This window comes from Mobula birostris, chromosome 11 (genome assembly GCF_030028105.1).
Source record: "Mobula birostris isolate sMobBir1 chromosome 11, sMobBir1.hap1, whole genome shotgun sequence".
In the NCBI taxonomy this organism is placed as follows: Eukaryota; Metazoa; Chordata; class Chondrichthyes; order Myliobatiformes; family Myliobatidae; genus Mobula; species Mobula birostris.
This window is the reverse complement of record NC_092380.1, coordinates 19,878,543-19,895,228: the sequence shown is the minus strand read 5'-3', so window position 1 is coordinate 19,895,228 and position 16,686 is coordinate 19,878,543. Positions and strand designations below refer to the sequence as shown.

The 16,686-nt window shown below is 43.7% G+C and overlaps 1 protein-coding gene across 2 annotated transcripts in view; it reads left to right on the top strand.

The window, feature by feature from the left end:
* The window catches only part of pane1 (proliferation associated nuclear element), a 29,536-nt gene extending 14,528 nt beyond the window's left edge, over nucleotides 1–15,008 (top strand). For both annotated transcript variants that reach the window (XM_072273028.1, XM_072273027.1), the window contains 3 exons: nucleotides 10,075–10,154; nucleotides 12,842–12,933; nucleotides 14,397–15,008. In XM_072273028.1, the coding sequence (XP_072129129.1) occupies nucleotides 10,075–10,154; nucleotides 12,842–12,933; nucleotides 14,397–14,537 (313 nt within the window). In that variant the 3' untranslated portion in view covers nucleotides 14,538–15,008. The remainder of the gene's footprint in view (nucleotides 1–10,074; nucleotides 10,155–12,841; nucleotides 12,934–14,396) is intronic.
* The last annotated feature ends 1,678 nt before the right edge of the window (nucleotides 15,009–16,686 follow it).

The following is a 16,686-nucleotide window of genomic DNA, read 5'->3' as shown; positions in this document are numbered from 1 at the left end:
TCTTCATTTTATTGTTGTCTTTTGTGTACCAGCCAGCCAGGTAATTCCATACATAAGTACATCGTGGTAGTGAAAAGGAAAAGCAGAATGTAATGTTAGTTACAGAGAAAAGTATAGAGTAGGTAGGTAAATAAAGGACCGGGGCCACAATGTGGTAGTTTTGGAGATCAAGAGTTCATCTTTTAGCATTTGAGAGATCTGCTCAAGTGTCTGATAACAGCAGGATAGAAGCTGACCTTGAGTTTTGTGGTATGTCCTCTCAAGAGTTTGTATCTTCTGCCCAGTGGGAGGAGAGAGACAGACTCAGTTTGAAGGGCCTTGATCTTTCCCCAAGGTAATGGAAAGTGTGAGGAGAAATCAGTGGAGGAGAGGCTGGTTTGCATGATCGACTGGGCTGCCTTCAACTCTATAATTTCTTGTGGTCATGGGCAAAGCAATTGCTATACAAAGCTGTGATGCATTCGTGTTATATTAACTACACATTGTGAGAATAAACCTCCCCACTGAATTGTTATTTTTATTTATTCTGATTTTCATTTCCTTTACTATTTGAACGTTATTTTAGCTTTACTCCTAGCTTCTAAGTAAACGTTCTAAGTAACAATCTCAGACTTGCACAATTATTATTAATATAAAAATCAAGTTTGTATTTTAGAGTAAATTTCATGGCCTTAGTCCAAAATGCTATTTGTTCAATTAAGTGCTTTTGAACTGTTTTTTGTTGTCACTTTTCCCAGCACAGGTAATATTGAGCTAAATAACTAGTTGGTGGTGAATGTCAGCCAGGACAGTACTGCTTGTGTCTAATTAGTGCTGTGTATTTATATCCTCATAGTTCACTGCTGTCAGTTTAAATTACATACTCTTGCTTTGAGACCTTGATTCCCTGCCCTTTTGATTTACCACATTAGTTCTATCATTGAGCCAAGGCAGATACAATGAAACTGACGAAGGGTCTTGGCCTGAAACGTCGACTGCACCTCTTCCTAGAGATGCTGCCTGGCCTGCTGCGTTCACCAGCAACTTCTATGTGTGTTGCTTGAATTTCCAGCATCTGCAGAATTCCTGTTGTTTACAATGAAACACATTGCATCAATAAGGTGGTGAATGTGGTATGATACTTCTGCTTCAGTATAATCAGGCTCAATACACTGAGCTGTTGAAAGAGTCACTCTCTTTGTGGTGCTAGAATTATCTGAGTGTAGGTGATATAGTTGTCTCATTTGCAATGTGCTTGAATGTTTGTCTTGGTGGAAACACCCCACCCCCACCCCTTTATCGGGCTTCTATAGAAAGTTGGCTAGTTAGCCCTCTGCTTGCAGCCACTGGACTCAGAGGTGAGAAAGCTTCCTTTCTTGAACTCTAAGTCTAGGGTTGGTATGCCTTGGGTTTTACCAAACTGGAAGGTTAAGTTTCGACCGCCTGAACCCCGATCTGAGCAAATACTGCATAAATACTGCCCACATGCAATTATCTGTCAGCAAAAAATAACAGATCATACACCATATACAATTATAAAGAAGGTGTATTTACTAATGTCAGCTTAATTAAACAGTTATTAAGAGAAGAAAAAGAAGAAAAAGAAAAAAAAAGGCCCATTATAATTAAACCAGTCTAAATGAGCACAAAGTTTGAGCTCATATCTTACAAAATCTGGATAAGTCCCTTACTCACGGCACTGACTCCTCAGCACTGATCACCAGTAGAACTTCCCATCTTGAACTCCATCAAATCCGCTCTCCAGTTGAATCGAAACTTACAGCTATCTGTCCTGATCTTCTTCTTTTTCCATCTCCCACCAGTGTCCGTCACAAAACCCTCTCCACTCAGCTTTCTCTAGAACCTCCTCCTAATTCCACCATCTTGACTGGCTGATCCAACATTCCTAAGTTGAACATTACAGCCCCTTATCTTTACCTGAAAGCCAAACACTAATAGCAGAACACACTGATTCTACAGAAAGCTATTAACTGAAATACCCTCAACACACATCAAAGTTGCTGGTGAATGCAGCAGGCCAGGCAGCATCTCTAGGAAGAGGTACAGTCGATGTTTCAGGCCGAGACCCTTCGTCAGGACTGAAATACCCTATAGCATTCGCAGTAAAAATCTTAACATTCTCCCCTACCAAAGATAGTCATGTCCTCATGACTTTGAATTTTATCAACCCATCATTAATAACAGTTTTCCAAAGAAATTTTGTGATGTCAAGGCCTCCAATCCATTTGTAAATGGCAGTGACATAGCTCATTCGGGCGATAGATGCAACACTTTATTCCTTCGGTACGTCATATGCCAGTTTATCTGGGGGTTTCCTGACTCTTTGAGGCCTTCTTATCCCATTTTCAGCTTCTTTAGCATCCATTATTCCTTGGGACCTTTCCTGTCTGCTTGGGGATGCCTCCCCAGTCCATTACTTGTGCCTTCTGACAACTCAGATCCTCCTATCACCTGAGCTCAGCTTCATCCCCAATTGCACTGGAGCCCAGCTTCCCTAATCTGTCTAGCATTGTGTCTGCCTGCCCTCTGCTAGTTCCCCCCACTATCTCGAAGTCAGTGGGGAGAGATTCAGGAATCTCCATCAATTCTTGGGGAATTTGCATGTTCAGCATCTAGCTCTCTACTATATAAGCCATAGACATCCTGCGGTCAGCCAACTTGTGCTTCCCTGGTAGCCCCAAGTTCCTTATTAAAACTGTGTCACCAGGCATCAGTTGAGAGAATCTAAGGGTAATGTATACCACACCCCCATTTCCTCAGAGGCCATACAGCTTGTAGTGGGTAGGTCCTTTTTGGGCCTTTCCACTAATCGTCTTTTCCCCTTGTCCTGCGCAGAGTTTTCCTGCTAGGTGTAGGGTCCATGTTGGGCTCTGGGTCAACACGTACCTTCTGCTGTAGAGGTAAAAGGTGATTCCGGTGGAGAATTCTGACGGGACCATTCCCATCCTCTGGCTTCACCTTGAAACCTGGCACATTCGGCATCTGACTCTCTACTACATAAGGTGTAGACATCCAGCGGTCAGTCAACTTGTGCTTCCCTGGTAGCCCCAAGTTCTTTATTAAAACTCTGTCACCAGACAACAGTTGAGAAAATCTAATCTTTTGATCATATCTCCTTTCGTTTCCTTGATTTTGCTTGTTAGCAGAGCATAAGCATTTGCAGTTCTTTCCTCATGTCAGACATATACTTAAGATAAGTCTTCTGTGGCAAGTCTTCACCACCGGTCTCAAAACAGAGATCTATTGGCAATCTGGCTTCGTGCCTGAACATCAAGTAGTATGGCAAGTGTCCAGTAGCTTCATTCTATAGTTCCTTCATTGTACAGTTATAGCAGTGAACCAAATGCCCAATATGCTGACCCCACTTGCTCTTTTTGCTGATATTCAAAGTTCCAAGTCTGTCTAGCATTATCTGATTGAACCTTTCAGGCTGGGGATCACCCTGAGGATGATAGGGTGTGGTCCTCGACTTCACAACTCCAAGCATGCTCAGTAACACGTATGAGCCTACTCTCAAAATCCCTTCCCTGATCAGTGTATCCACCTTGGGAGGCCATAATGAACAAAATACTTTCCCATAATACTTTGGTGACTATGGATGCCATTTGATCCTTTGTGGGGAAGGCTTGAGGAGATCTGATATAGTGATCAGTAATGACCAAGACATTTGTCGTGATGCGGGTATCAGGCTCTGTGGAGAGGAAGTCCATACACACTAAATCAAGTGACGCCCCACTCTATAAATTAGATAATGGAGCAACCCTTGTAGGCAGTGTCTTCCTCCGAATACATCGAATGCACGACTTATAGTGCTGTACAACCTCAGGCTTCATTCGGGGCCAATAGAACCGATCTTGGACCAATCAATTGGTCTTGTCAAACCCCAAATGACCCGAATCATCATGAAGTGACTTCAGCACAATCCTCAATGCTTCTCAGGCAAAACCAACTCGGAATGCCAAGGCCTGTCTGGAGGAGATGTGACCCTGTATAAAACCAGGTTCCTCAGCTCCAGTTTTCTCCATTCTCTCATCAGTAGAGTAGGGTAGGGTGTTTCGTCTTTTCAGCTTGGGCCATATCCCCTTCAGTAACAGATGCCCAAATGGCACCTATGCCGGGGTCGCCTCGCTGGGTGGTCGTCAGTTCCGCAGGACTCAAGGCAAGGAACTGCCTCGTGTTCAGAGTCGTCAAGTTGCAATAACCTTGTGGGGTAGCCCAACCCGAAGCTCCCGAATGATCCCCAGCTCTATTCTGCCACAGCCTTGCCACTGGTTTCCCTGTGGCGGATAACTGGCACATTCCCTTAACACCAAAGTCAGGAACGCTCTCCCACTCTGCCCATTTCCAGCACCTCATGCGAACATTGGGACAACACATCCACATCAGTGTTCCAGCTCCTTGGTCTATATTTCAAGCTGAACTCATGAGCTGACAACGCTGCCAACCATCGGTGACCTGTGGCATCCAACTTCGCTGAGGTCAAGATATAAGTCAGTAGACCGTTGTCAGTCCTCACCTTGAACTTGGTACAAAATAGACAGTCACTTATCTACCACAGCCCATTTCAATGCCAGGAACTCCAATTTGTGCATAGGATAGTTTCATTCGGAGGGTGACAGACTCTGGCTGATGAAAGCAACAAGTCTCAACCTTTTGCCCTGGTCCTGATATAGAACACCCCCCTAGACCCTCACGGCTGGCACTGGTGTGCAGGGCATACATGTATGGCAGTTGGTGGTTTGCAAAGGCCAATACAGGTGCTTTAGTCAGCAGGTGGAAGGCTTCTTCACATTTTGCATCCCATCTTTCTCCGAAAGGCTAGAATAAATGTTGCCTTGTCCTTTTGTTCTCCTCCCTTTCTTCCCTAGGAGAGGGTACCCACCCAGAAGCTGATTCAAAGGGTGGCTTACTTTGGAGTAGTCCTTCATGAATTTCCAGTAGTACCCACAGAATCCAAGGAAGGAGTGTAGAGCACTCACATTCTTGGGCCTTGGCCATGTGGTCACTGCCTCTATTTTGGACAGATTTGTAGCTACTCCATCCTGTGAGGCTATGTGCCAGACACAGTTGACTGATGTCTTACAGAACTGGCACTTGTCCAGTGACAGTTTTAACCCTTCAGATTTCAGGAGGTCTAGCACCTTCAGTAGCTTTGTCTCGTATTCTTCCAGAGTGGACCCAAGCACTATGAGATCATCCAAGTACACCAGTACCTCAAGCAGGTTCATCTCCGCAACAGTCTTCTCCATGACACGTTGGAACATAGCCAGTGCCCCTGATATGCCCTGGAGCATTCTTTCAAACCGAAAGAATCCAACTGGACACATGAGTGCCATCTTCTCCTTGTCAACTTCACTCATGGGTATCTGATATTACCCACTCCTTAGGTCCAGCACACTGAATCGTTTTGCTCCACTCAGGCATGCCAGCGCACCTGCGATCTGTGGAACAGTATATTGGTCAGGGACTATAGTCAGTTCAGTGTCCGATAGTCAATACACATTCATACCTTCCCATTCTTCTTCCTCACCACGGTGCATAGGAACTTCTTGACTCGGTGATAATTCCAGTTTCCTTCAGTTTCAGCAGATGCCGCTGAATATCTTCCACCTCCACAGGAGTTAACTGCTGAGACCGTTATCTGAAAGGGGTATTCTTGGAACAACCCACATCACTCATCAGTAGAAAAGACTTCTTCGAACTTTAACATCTTTTCCGTCAGTCTCCTTTTCCATCTCTCGGGTACCAGGGAGTCACCAAAATTGAATGACTTTGCTGTTACCTTCCTCAGTCCAGGAGATTGTCTCTGTTCTGGTTTTCTCATCTGAAAACTAGAGATTATGTTCACTGGGAAAAGATGTGCCATCGGCATCCCGCATCTGAGGGTGACCTCTCTCACTGTGGTGTTCCTGACAATCACTGTCATTCTGTTTGCATGTACAGCTGACAGTTTCTGAAGTTCAGGCCTCTCCAGCAGGTAAACGTGACTCTTCTTCGTGATCCTCCAGAGCATCCACCAGGAGGGCCTCAGCATCAAGGATTCTGGGGAATTCAGGGTGTCCTGTCACTCTAGCTACTTCCCCAAGATGTAACACAATGAGTTTGGGCTGGGTGTACCAGACAGTTCCTTGGACTGAGGAAGGTAACAGCCTTCTCAGAACTTGGAGGAACTTGCACCTTCTCAAAAATGTCTCCTGAATACTTGGTGAATTGACAAGGTTCTCAAGAAATTCTCTCCATTTCTCTCCTTGCTATCTCCCACAAGCCTTCTCACAAGGGAAGTATTTGTTCCCACAATAATGGCAGCTTTACCCTTCTCACTAATGTATCAAGGCCTTCAGCTACTCCAGCACCTGCTTCTGAAAACTCCAGCTTCAAAGACAAGTAACTATCATATGCAAAATCATCAGTACTGAGGCCCCAAATCTCTAATGCGTCAAATACCAGTTGTAGAAGGATCTGTACAGTATAGTAACCTTGGAACCAGTCAAGTATGGCTCCAGCATAAATACCCTCAATCTGTGTGGATACAATGAAGCTCAGCTCCAGTAAGCCTTCAGAAATTGGATTTTGCTCTTTAGTGTATTTCTTGATGCATTGATTGGAGCGTGTTTCCCCTCTGAGACGCCAGGCTATTCCCTTGCTGGTCTGTCCAAAGTTTCCCAACTTCCTTTTCTGTTTAAGTAACTGTTAGTTTACGTTCTAAAAGTTATCTTGACCTTCACACTCCTGATTGAAATGTCCATTTTCCCCACAGTTGTACAAAAAATACCGGTCATTTCCCTGGTCAAGAGACCCTGCTTTGTAGCAGCCCTCTGCTTAGTATGTCCCAGTGGTGGGTCCGGCTTCCTATTGGCCTTGTCGTGCTTGGTGGCAGCACTAGCCGATATCAGCTGAGATACCTCAGCTTGTAGGTCTTTCACTACATCCTGCAAAGCCCTCGCTTGTGTGTCATCGGGTCGCTTCAGCAACAGAGGCTAGTACTGAGGATTCTGCCCTGTTGATGGAGGCTTCCCACTCCTCCATTAGGTTTTCCACCTCTTTCTTCTCTAATCAGCCCAAAAAACGAGAGGGGGTATACGTCATACAGGTCATTCAGAGGCTTAATGCAATCATGTAGAGTGACTGTGCGCCCTTCACCACTTGCTCCATCCTTGATTGATTTATCTCAGCCGGTTGAATATCCCCTTTATGGCACAAGCAATGCAGCTGTCTCTCTACCTGGAAAATGTAGGTAGAAAGTTTCTCCCCTTTATCCTGGAATGTGTGCCTAAACCTCATCAGGTCTGTCCGTTGTACCAAAAACACTTCCTAACTGAAACCCCTTTTTACCGGGCATTTCTAGAAATATGGCTCGTTCACCCCTCACTAACAGCCACTGGACTCAGCGGTGAGATAACCACCTTTCTCTGATTCTGTCCGTCTTTTGTCCCAGCAAAACAGGGAAGTTGCGATGTCTCACCCACCTGAACCCCAATCTGTATGAATACCACTGTCCCCATGCAATTAGCTGTCGGCAAGAAATAACAGATCGTACACTGCATACAATGATAAAGTATATTTACAAGTGTCAGCTTTATCAAACAGTTAATAGGAAAAAGAAAAAAAATAAAAAGAGCCCATTACAGTTAACCCATTCCAAATATGCACATAAGATGGAGCTCATCTTGAAGTTGTCTTTAACTCAAGCGCTGGACCCTCTGTCTGCGTGAAAGTACACACCACCTTCTGAATGTTGTTCAAAATCCATCTTGAACAAACAGGCTCCCCCACAGGTGTATTGGTCTTTCCTCCTTGAAGCCATTCATTTGTGCAAAGCACCTTGTGCAACAGGAACAGCATCCTCGGCCATTTTTCCTCCTGTCTTTTCCCAGCTCCTGCCAAAAAGACCTTGACCCACACAAGTGTCCATCACAAAAACCCCTCTGCCCAGCGTTCTCTAGAACCTTCTCCCAATTCCACTATCCTGATTGGCTGACACAACATTTCTAAGTTGAATATCATAGCACCTTATCTTTAGCTCAAACTCAAACAGGCTGAAAGCAGAACAGAGTGCTCTTACAGAACTGCTAAAATAAAATTCCTACAGCATAGCAGTAAAAATCTTAACCAGGGCATTAAATAACGCTTGCATGTAGCTCGCTGGCGCGGTAAATGGGTTCTCTTTAAGGACCTCCCCTCAGCAACTGGAGTTTTTAGACTCTCTACGAGTCGCTGTCTTTTCATATTGTCTGAGCACTGCCACTCATCCAGTAACTGAGATGTCTGCTCTACCCAAGTCTCATATTCCCCCTCCCACTTGGGGGTGGGCTTCACTCCCGAGAACATTCTCAGCCTAGAATAATTCTGACTCTGCCAGTGGTAATTGCGGAAACCAACTCGGACTTTTCAGCACTCGCTGAGGGACCTATTAGACCTTTCACATCAGACAACTCCTTCCCCTCACTTTGCAGAAACGATAGCTACTTGTCTTTAAAGTCTTTGCCTCAGCTACAAGAAAATTGGCTTCAAATTTGTCACCCTCTGATTCAATCTCTCTGTCTCTGTCTCTGTCTCTCTTCTCCCCCCCCGCCCCAAAAGTATAGATGACTTATGGCCCCGCCTCTGCAGGTGCCTAATCATACCAGGCAGCACCACTCCAGTCACGTCACTGCTAGTCTGAACTAAAAAGACATCTTTGCCTGTCATTTGGTCAAACTGCTGTTCGATGAGTGTAACTTTCCCTAGTACTGGAACTGAATTTAAAACTCTAATCAGCAATTCATCTGGGCTGTGGATATCTGCTCCGCTCAGAACACAAGCATTAGTTGTGGGTAATCACTTTGAATCACAACAAAGCTCAATCCCTGGGGCGTCCATGATCAAGTACCTTAATCGCTTTTCCCGACACTAGTTTAAACACAGACCATTTAAATCAATTCTTACCGCAATTACACAATATTCAGTGAATTAATCCTGGATGAGCCCACAGAATTAAATCCCTCTACCACCCTTCTTCTCCCCCCTGCCCCCCCCCCCCCTTTTACTGGGCTTCTATAGAAACTTGGCTTATTAGCCACTCTGCTAACAGGCACTAGACTCAGCAGTGAGAAAACTACCTTTCTCAAACTCTACATCCAGGGTTGGTATAACTTGGGTTCCACCAAGCTGGAATGTTGGAAGGTTTCGACCACCCGAACTCCAATTTGAGCGGGTACTGTGTAAATACTGCCCACGTACAATTATCCATTGGTAAGAAATAACAGATCGTACTGACATACAATTATAAAGGTGTATTTACTTGTGTCGGCTTAATCAAACAGTTATTAAAAGAAGAAAAAGAGAAAGGTCCCACTATAATTGAACCAGTCTAAATGTGCATAAGGTTTGAGCTCATATCTTCCAAAATCTGGATGTGTTCCTTATGGCACTGACTCTTCAGCACCGATCACTGGTAGAACTTCCCACCTTGGACTCCATCGAATCTGCATTCCAGTTGAATCAAATCCTACAGCCGTCTCTCCTGATCTTCTTTTCTCTCCATCTCCCACTAAAAGACCACAACCCCCACCAGTGTCTATCACAAAACTCTCTCTGCCCGGCTTTCTCTAGAACCTTCACCCAATTCCACCATTTTGTTTTGCTGACTCAACATTCCGAAATTGAATATTACAGCCCCTTATCTTTACCTGAAACCCAAACACTAGCAGCAGAACACACTGATTCTACAGAAAGCTATTAAATGAAATACCCTACAGCATTCACAGTAAAATTCTTAACCAGGGCATTACACTGGGTTTTACCCTATTGGATTATGCAAGTTGAGAGCAAGAGCAAATTTTCATTTGTGATTCCCACAGTGCAATTGCCAACGATAGGGCAGCAGATCTGTACAAATATTTGAATTAAGTATTTGGCCAAAGTGACTGAAAAGGTGCTAGTGTTGTCATTGGGACTTGCCACATCAAACAACTGTTGGTCATTTCTGGCCTTTGTGATTTAAAAATTGAGAATAACTCAACATTGGGGTTGGGGAGTGGAATCTTGATGTGGTTCTGCACCTGTAAACACATTAAGCTTTGTTTTTAATTTCAGTGTAGAAACTGTGAGGTCATCGTTGGCCTATGTCGATGTGAACTTCTTTCTTGGAAAAGTTTGCTTTATGGCAGTTGGGGGTAAGTTCAGTTAATTCTTTTCAACCACTTTCAAAATGTGCAACCTCACTTGCCCTTTTCTCTTGCATCCCTCAAGTCAAATAATCATAATTATCCCACTGGGACTTTTTTGACTTTTGCTTTCTTCATTTCCTTTCAACCTTTGATAGTGCTGTTTTGTTTAGTTGCAGTTCAGTTTTGAAAATTTAATCAATTGAAATCTAATCTTGAAATCCATCAGTGCCTTAAAATCAAATCTAGATTAGTCAAGCTTGGTGAGAAAATGAATGAAAGCGTGGAGTGATGAAACCCCACGATGAAGGTCAGATTCTACAGAATGGAGTGGAAATAGACAAGCAGCGATATTTTGGAGTGTATGGATTTTAGTACTAGAAGTATTATGGGTATAGGTGATAAACTTAGAATGGATCACTACATGGAACTATGTTGTGACCATTACAGAGACTTGGTTTTGAGAGAGGGACATGAATGGATCCTTAATGTCCCAGAGTTACCAAGTTTTAAAAAAGATAGGGAGGTAAAGGGGGGGGGGGGGGGTTAATCGAGACAATATCACAGCTGCACTCGGGACAGAATGAAAGGCTAGTCCACTGAGTCTATGGGTAAGACTCAAAACTAGGAAGGGTGTAATCTCTCTGAGATTATACTACAGACTCCACCCCAATAGCCACTGAGGCATTGAGGAACAGATATGCAGGTAGATTAAGGAAAGGTGTAAAAACAATAGTGTTGTTGTCATGGGGACTTCAACTGCCCTAATATAAACAGGGACCTTAGTGCAAGAGCTTCACATGGGGCAGAATTTGTTAGACGTATCCAGGAGGGCTTCTCAAATCAATACATAGAGAGTCCAACAAGAGGAAGGGCTGTATTGAACCTGGTGTTGGGGAATGAGCCTGGTCAGGTGATTGACCTTTCAGTGTGTGAACAGTTAGGGAACGATGACTATAACTCCTTAAGTTTTAAAATAGTGATAGATGAAAATAAGTATGACCTTGTGAGAGATTATTAAATTGGACCAGGGCAAGTTGTGAGAGCATTGAGTAGGAACTAGGGAGAGTTGGGAACAGTTGTTTTTGGGCAAGTTTCACATCTGACATGTGGAGGGGGTTGAAAGACCAACTACACAGTATAGGACAGGTATATTCTGGTCAGTAGGAAGGACAAGGATGGCAAAGTTAGAGAACCTTGGATATTGAGAGAGGTGATGAATTTAGTCAAGAAAAAAAAAGAAAAGTATGTGAAGTGTAGGAAACCTGAATCAAACTGCCTTTGAGGTTTACAAAGAAGCCAGAAAAGAACTCAAGAAAAGAATTAGAAAAGCCATTAAAAGTCCTTGGCAAGTAGGAAATAGAGAATCCCAAGGCATTCTGTGTATATATCAAGAGCAAGAGGATAACTAGGAAGAGGATGGGACCACTCAATGATAAAAGGAGAATATTTGCTGGATGTGGAGGATGTGGCTTTGGACATTAGTGTGTACTTTACATCAGTACTTACCAAGGAAAAGGGCATTTCGAGCTAGAGGTGGAGGTAGTGTTGTGTCTATTAGAACTCAAGTTCCCAGGGCCTGATGGGATATTTCCCAGGTTACTGAGAGAGGCAAGAGATGAGATTGCTGGGCCTTGACCAATATCATGTCCTCTTAGGCCACAGGCGAGGTCCTAGAGGACTGGTGAGTTGCTAATGTTGTTCCATAATTCAAGAAGGGAACCAGGGATAATTCTGGAAACTAGACTGGCACGTCTCACGTCAGTGGTAGGGAAGTTACTGGAGAGAATTGCTAGGGATATGATTTATCCATTTGAAAAACCAGGGTCTAATTAGGGAGAGCCAGCATGGCTTTATACAGATTAAGTCACTAACATGACTGAGTTTTTTAACGAGGTGATAGGGGTGATTGATGAAGGTGGAGTTGTGGATATTGTCTGCATAGATTTTAGTAAAGCATTTGACAAGGTCCCCCATGGGAGGCTCATCCAGAAGATGAGGATGCACGGGATCCATGGTGATCTGGCCGATTGGATTCAGAACTGGCTTGCCCATAGAAGTTAGGGGTGGTGGTTGAAGGGAGTTATTCTAGGTAGAGGTCTATGATTAATGGTGTTCCACAGGAATCTGTACTGCGACCTCTGCTGTTGCGATGTCTATGAAAGACCTGGATGAAAATGTAGATGGTAAGTATGCCAATGATACGAAGATTGATGGTGCTGTGGGTGGTGTAGAAGACTGGCAAGGAATACAGTGAGATGTAGATCAGTTGCAGGTATGGGTGGAAAAATGGCAAATGGAGTTTAACCTGACTGTATCTGAAGTGTTGCACCTTGGTAGGTCAAATATAAAGAGACAATACAAAGTTAAGGGAAAGACCCTCAACACCCTTAGTGTTGATGAGCAGTGAGGTTGGGGTCCAAGTTCATAGCTCCTCGAAAGGGGCTACACGGGGTGATGGGTGATTAGCAAGGCATGCTTGATTACTAATTTAATTGGTTTGACACAACATTGTGGTGCCTGTTCTTGGGTTGTAGTGTTCTATGTTGTATTGCAGTAGAATTATGGCATCTGTAAGGTTGTGTTCACTGCTAACTGAATTGGGAGCTCCACAGTCTATCACAAGTTAAATCCCTAAATCTATAAGGACAAATATTCATTGGCTTGCAATTCAGACATTTTTCTGTTTGTTTTAGACAAATCTGTTAAACACCAGTCAGTGGACATGTATACGCTGAAGCAACTGGCAGATTCCTACTTGAGCCCCCTGATACCTGTTGAACTTGAGGTATGAATAATTGTGAGGATGACTCATGGTAAGGTGTTATATGCATGGTATGATTTCCCCTTTGGGAGAGTCAACTGTCACTATTTGTTTTATTTGATTTTTATCCATTCAATGGGTCTGATGGCTCAAGTTGGGAGGTCTGTATGGAAGTGTAGTGTTCAATTTTAGATGGGGAAGAAAAATTTCCTTTCCCATCTTAGTTCCATATGACTGATGTTGTGGGGGTGGGTGGGGGGAGGTGTTGACAGCTGCAGAGAAACTGTGCCTCCTAGTTGCTGCCTGTGTGAGAAAAATGAGGCACTATTTTGAGAGTATTTGTTTTGATCTATGGCAAACCAAAATCTTTCCCAAAATGTTTTGCCATATCTGGTGGGACGGACATCCAGCTCTGTCCTGGGAAGCTGGTTTCCATGGTTTTTCAGGGAGAGCCTCAGCCATCAGTTGCACTGCTGCAGAGATACCTCCAGAAGGGAACAATCATTTCCAACAGGTCTAGGGAAAGCTGCATAAAGAATCTCCCTGGAATAAGTGTTATCTGAGATTGCAAAAGCGTTGTTCTCAAATTTTGATTGGAAAGGGTTCTAATGTTCACATTAATGCAATGTAAAGTTACGCTTAAAAGGTATCAGGAATTAACAGCTGAAACTTAAGTCTGCATCCAGTAATGAAAAAGTTTGTAAGGTCCAATAAGTTATATTTACTTTTTCATGTTAAGACCTGGCTCTTTTGTCAAAACTTGAATATTTTAATCAACTCTTGTTTCAAGACTAAAGGTTTTTCCAGCTGCTGAACAAACATATGACTTACTACCTGTTATGCCGCTATCATTTAGGGCAGCAATGACTGTCTTGACCAGTCACGGTTGTTAGCCCTGACCTGAACCACCTGAACTCCCTGAACCTGGAGGACTGGTGGAATGCTCTTAGTCTGTCCTCTACCCTTTGACCTGTTTGGCATGGGTGACCCTACCAAGAGCCAAAGCAGAAGGCCCTGACTCCAGCCAACATAGCTCTCCAGGTTATTGAGGTGTTCCAGCCTCCAAACCTTGTGACAAGGTTGTGGTCCTCTTGGAGGAACAAAGATGTGAATTAGAGGGAAAACAATGGTTGTGTAGAGATGCCTTCCTACACTGGGGTGGTGGTGATGAGATTAGCACCAGAGCAAGAACTTGAATTTTAAACTAATTGAACTCCAACCTGAGTTTGTCACTTACATCTTTGGAACAGATCACTGTTTGATCAGATGATAATTAAAATGAAATGAAAATGAGTAACAATCTTTGCAGATGATGTGACGAGATGAAACAAGGGTGAAAGGGTTAAATGTCACGAAATGTGGCCAAACAAATACACCAGCCACGTGATACGTGAGAAGCACTAGAATCTGTCTTACTGTTGTGGAATTTCTAATTTTATATTTCTTTATGCCAATTGGGTCTGAGTGACATTTACTTTATTTATCAGTCCACAGAAAGAAGAGCAGTGATAGCCAAGAGGCTCCTTCAGATGTTGAAGGTGGCGGCTGGCCTGGTCCCAGGTATCTCAGCCCTTGCTCTCAGTTCTTTGATAAGGCCTTCCTTCAAGACCGAAGTGGAGAAATGCTAAACAGCCTGTTGTATTATGGACATTTCCAACTTACAATTGCAAAGCATCCCATGATATTTCTTAATGTAACTCGTATAATATCTTGAACTTCAATTCAGTGCCCTACCCAAATGTATTGTGGAAGCAATCATCTCAATTTACTTTTCCTTAAATACAATTGAGATGTTGGGTAATTATTGTGTATGTGGCTGACTTGGTGTTTTCACTGTATGGAGTCAGTTGAAGTGCAGGTTTGGATGTAATATAAAACATTTTTGGAGCAACACTGGTCTGTCAATGAACAATTAGTATTTGGGAGTGGGGATTGGATTGAGAATAGAAACGAATTCAGAATAGAGAAAGTTTGAGCTAGAATTCAACAAAGAATATGGATTTTTCGGTCTTGGGATTTTAAGGAAATGGTTTCTTCCTATTAGTTCTATGATGCTTGTAAATAATGCAATGTGTAATATAAATAAAGTATAAATTAACCATTTTGTTGGTTTCAACTTGTTTGTCTCTGGGTTTTTTCTAATTGTGAAGTAATGTACATTTAGGGAAATAGCTGGAGTAGCTATTTGCTCTATCATTTGTTCATTATGTATCATGTCAGATGATGTGGGTGATTATAGTAACGCACATAAAAGTTGCTGGTGAACGCAGCAGGCCAGGCAGCATCTCTGGGAAGAGGTGCAGTTGACGTTTCAGGCCGAGACCCTTCGTCAGGACTAACTGAAGGAAGAGTGAGTAAGGGATTTTAAAGTTGGAGGGGGAGGGGGAGATCCAAAATGATAGAAGAAGACAGGAGGGGGAGGGATGGAGCCAAGAGCTGAACAGGTGATTGGCAAAGGGGATATGAGAGGATCATGGGACAGGAGGCCCAGGAAGAAAGAAAAGGGGGAGGGGGGACGCAGAGGATGGGCAAGGGGTAAATTCAGAGGGACAGAGGGAGAAAAAGGAGAGTGAGAGAAAGAATGTGTGTATAAAAATAAATAATGGATGGGGTACGAGGGGGAGGTGGGGCATTAGCAGAAGTTAGAGAAGTCTATAAAAATAAGTAACAGATGGGGTACCCCTTGTCCGTCGTCTGGTTCCCCCGCCCGTCTTTCTTCCTGGACTTCCTGTCCCATGATCCTCTCGTATTCCTTTTGCCTATCACCTGTCCAGCTCTTGGCTCCATCCCTCCCCCTCCTGTCTTCTCCTATTATTTTGGATCTCCCCCTTCCCCTCCAACTTTCAAATCCCTTACTCACTCTTCCTTCAGTTAGTCCTGATGAAGGGTCTCGGCCTGAAACGTCGACTGCACCTCTTCCTATAGATGCTGCCTGGCCTGCTGCGTTCACCAACAACTTTTATGTGTGTTGCTTGAATTTCCAGCATCTGCAGAATTCCTGTTGTGGGCGATTATAGTCTTTCCTTGACCATGATTGTTCTTGACAAAGTTTTCTACATAAGTGGTTTGCCATTGGCTTCTTCTGGGCAGTGACTTTTCAAGGTGGGTGACTCCAGCCATTATACGCTTCAGAGATTGTCTCCCTGGTGTCAGTGGTCGTATAACCAGGAGTTGTGATATGCACCAACTCCTCATATGACCCTCCACCACCTGATCCCATGGCTTGATGTGACCTTGATCTGGGGTGGGGGGCGGGGTTGCTAAGCAGGTGCTACACCTTATCCAAGTGTAATCTGCAGGCTAGTGGAGGGAAGGAGCACCTAACACCTGCCTTGCTTTATAACTTTGAATGAATGTGGGTAAAGAACAATATTCAAATGCATCTGATTGGTATTGAGGTTCTGGAGTGGGCACAGATTAAAGATGGTGTCTCCTGGATCTAGGAACCCAGAAGAATCCAACTCTACTCAAGGGTGTTGTGGCTTAACTGCGCTAACGTAGTGGCTGAAGAAAGCTTTACAAGTATTGTGCTTCCTATTTTGTGTTGTTTCATGGGGGGTGAATATAGAAGTGCTCTTACCCTTCATGGGTGATGCATTGTTAAAGGCCTGGGAGCAAACATTGTTGGTATAGCTTGAAAAGACTAAAGAACTTCTTACTCAGTTGTTATAGACTAGTTGTGTGCCATTAAGCCCCTCCCAAGCCCCAAATGTAAGTCAAATTGTAGTGATATGTGGGAGAAACACACTTGGATTCCCTATCTTATACATCTCTACA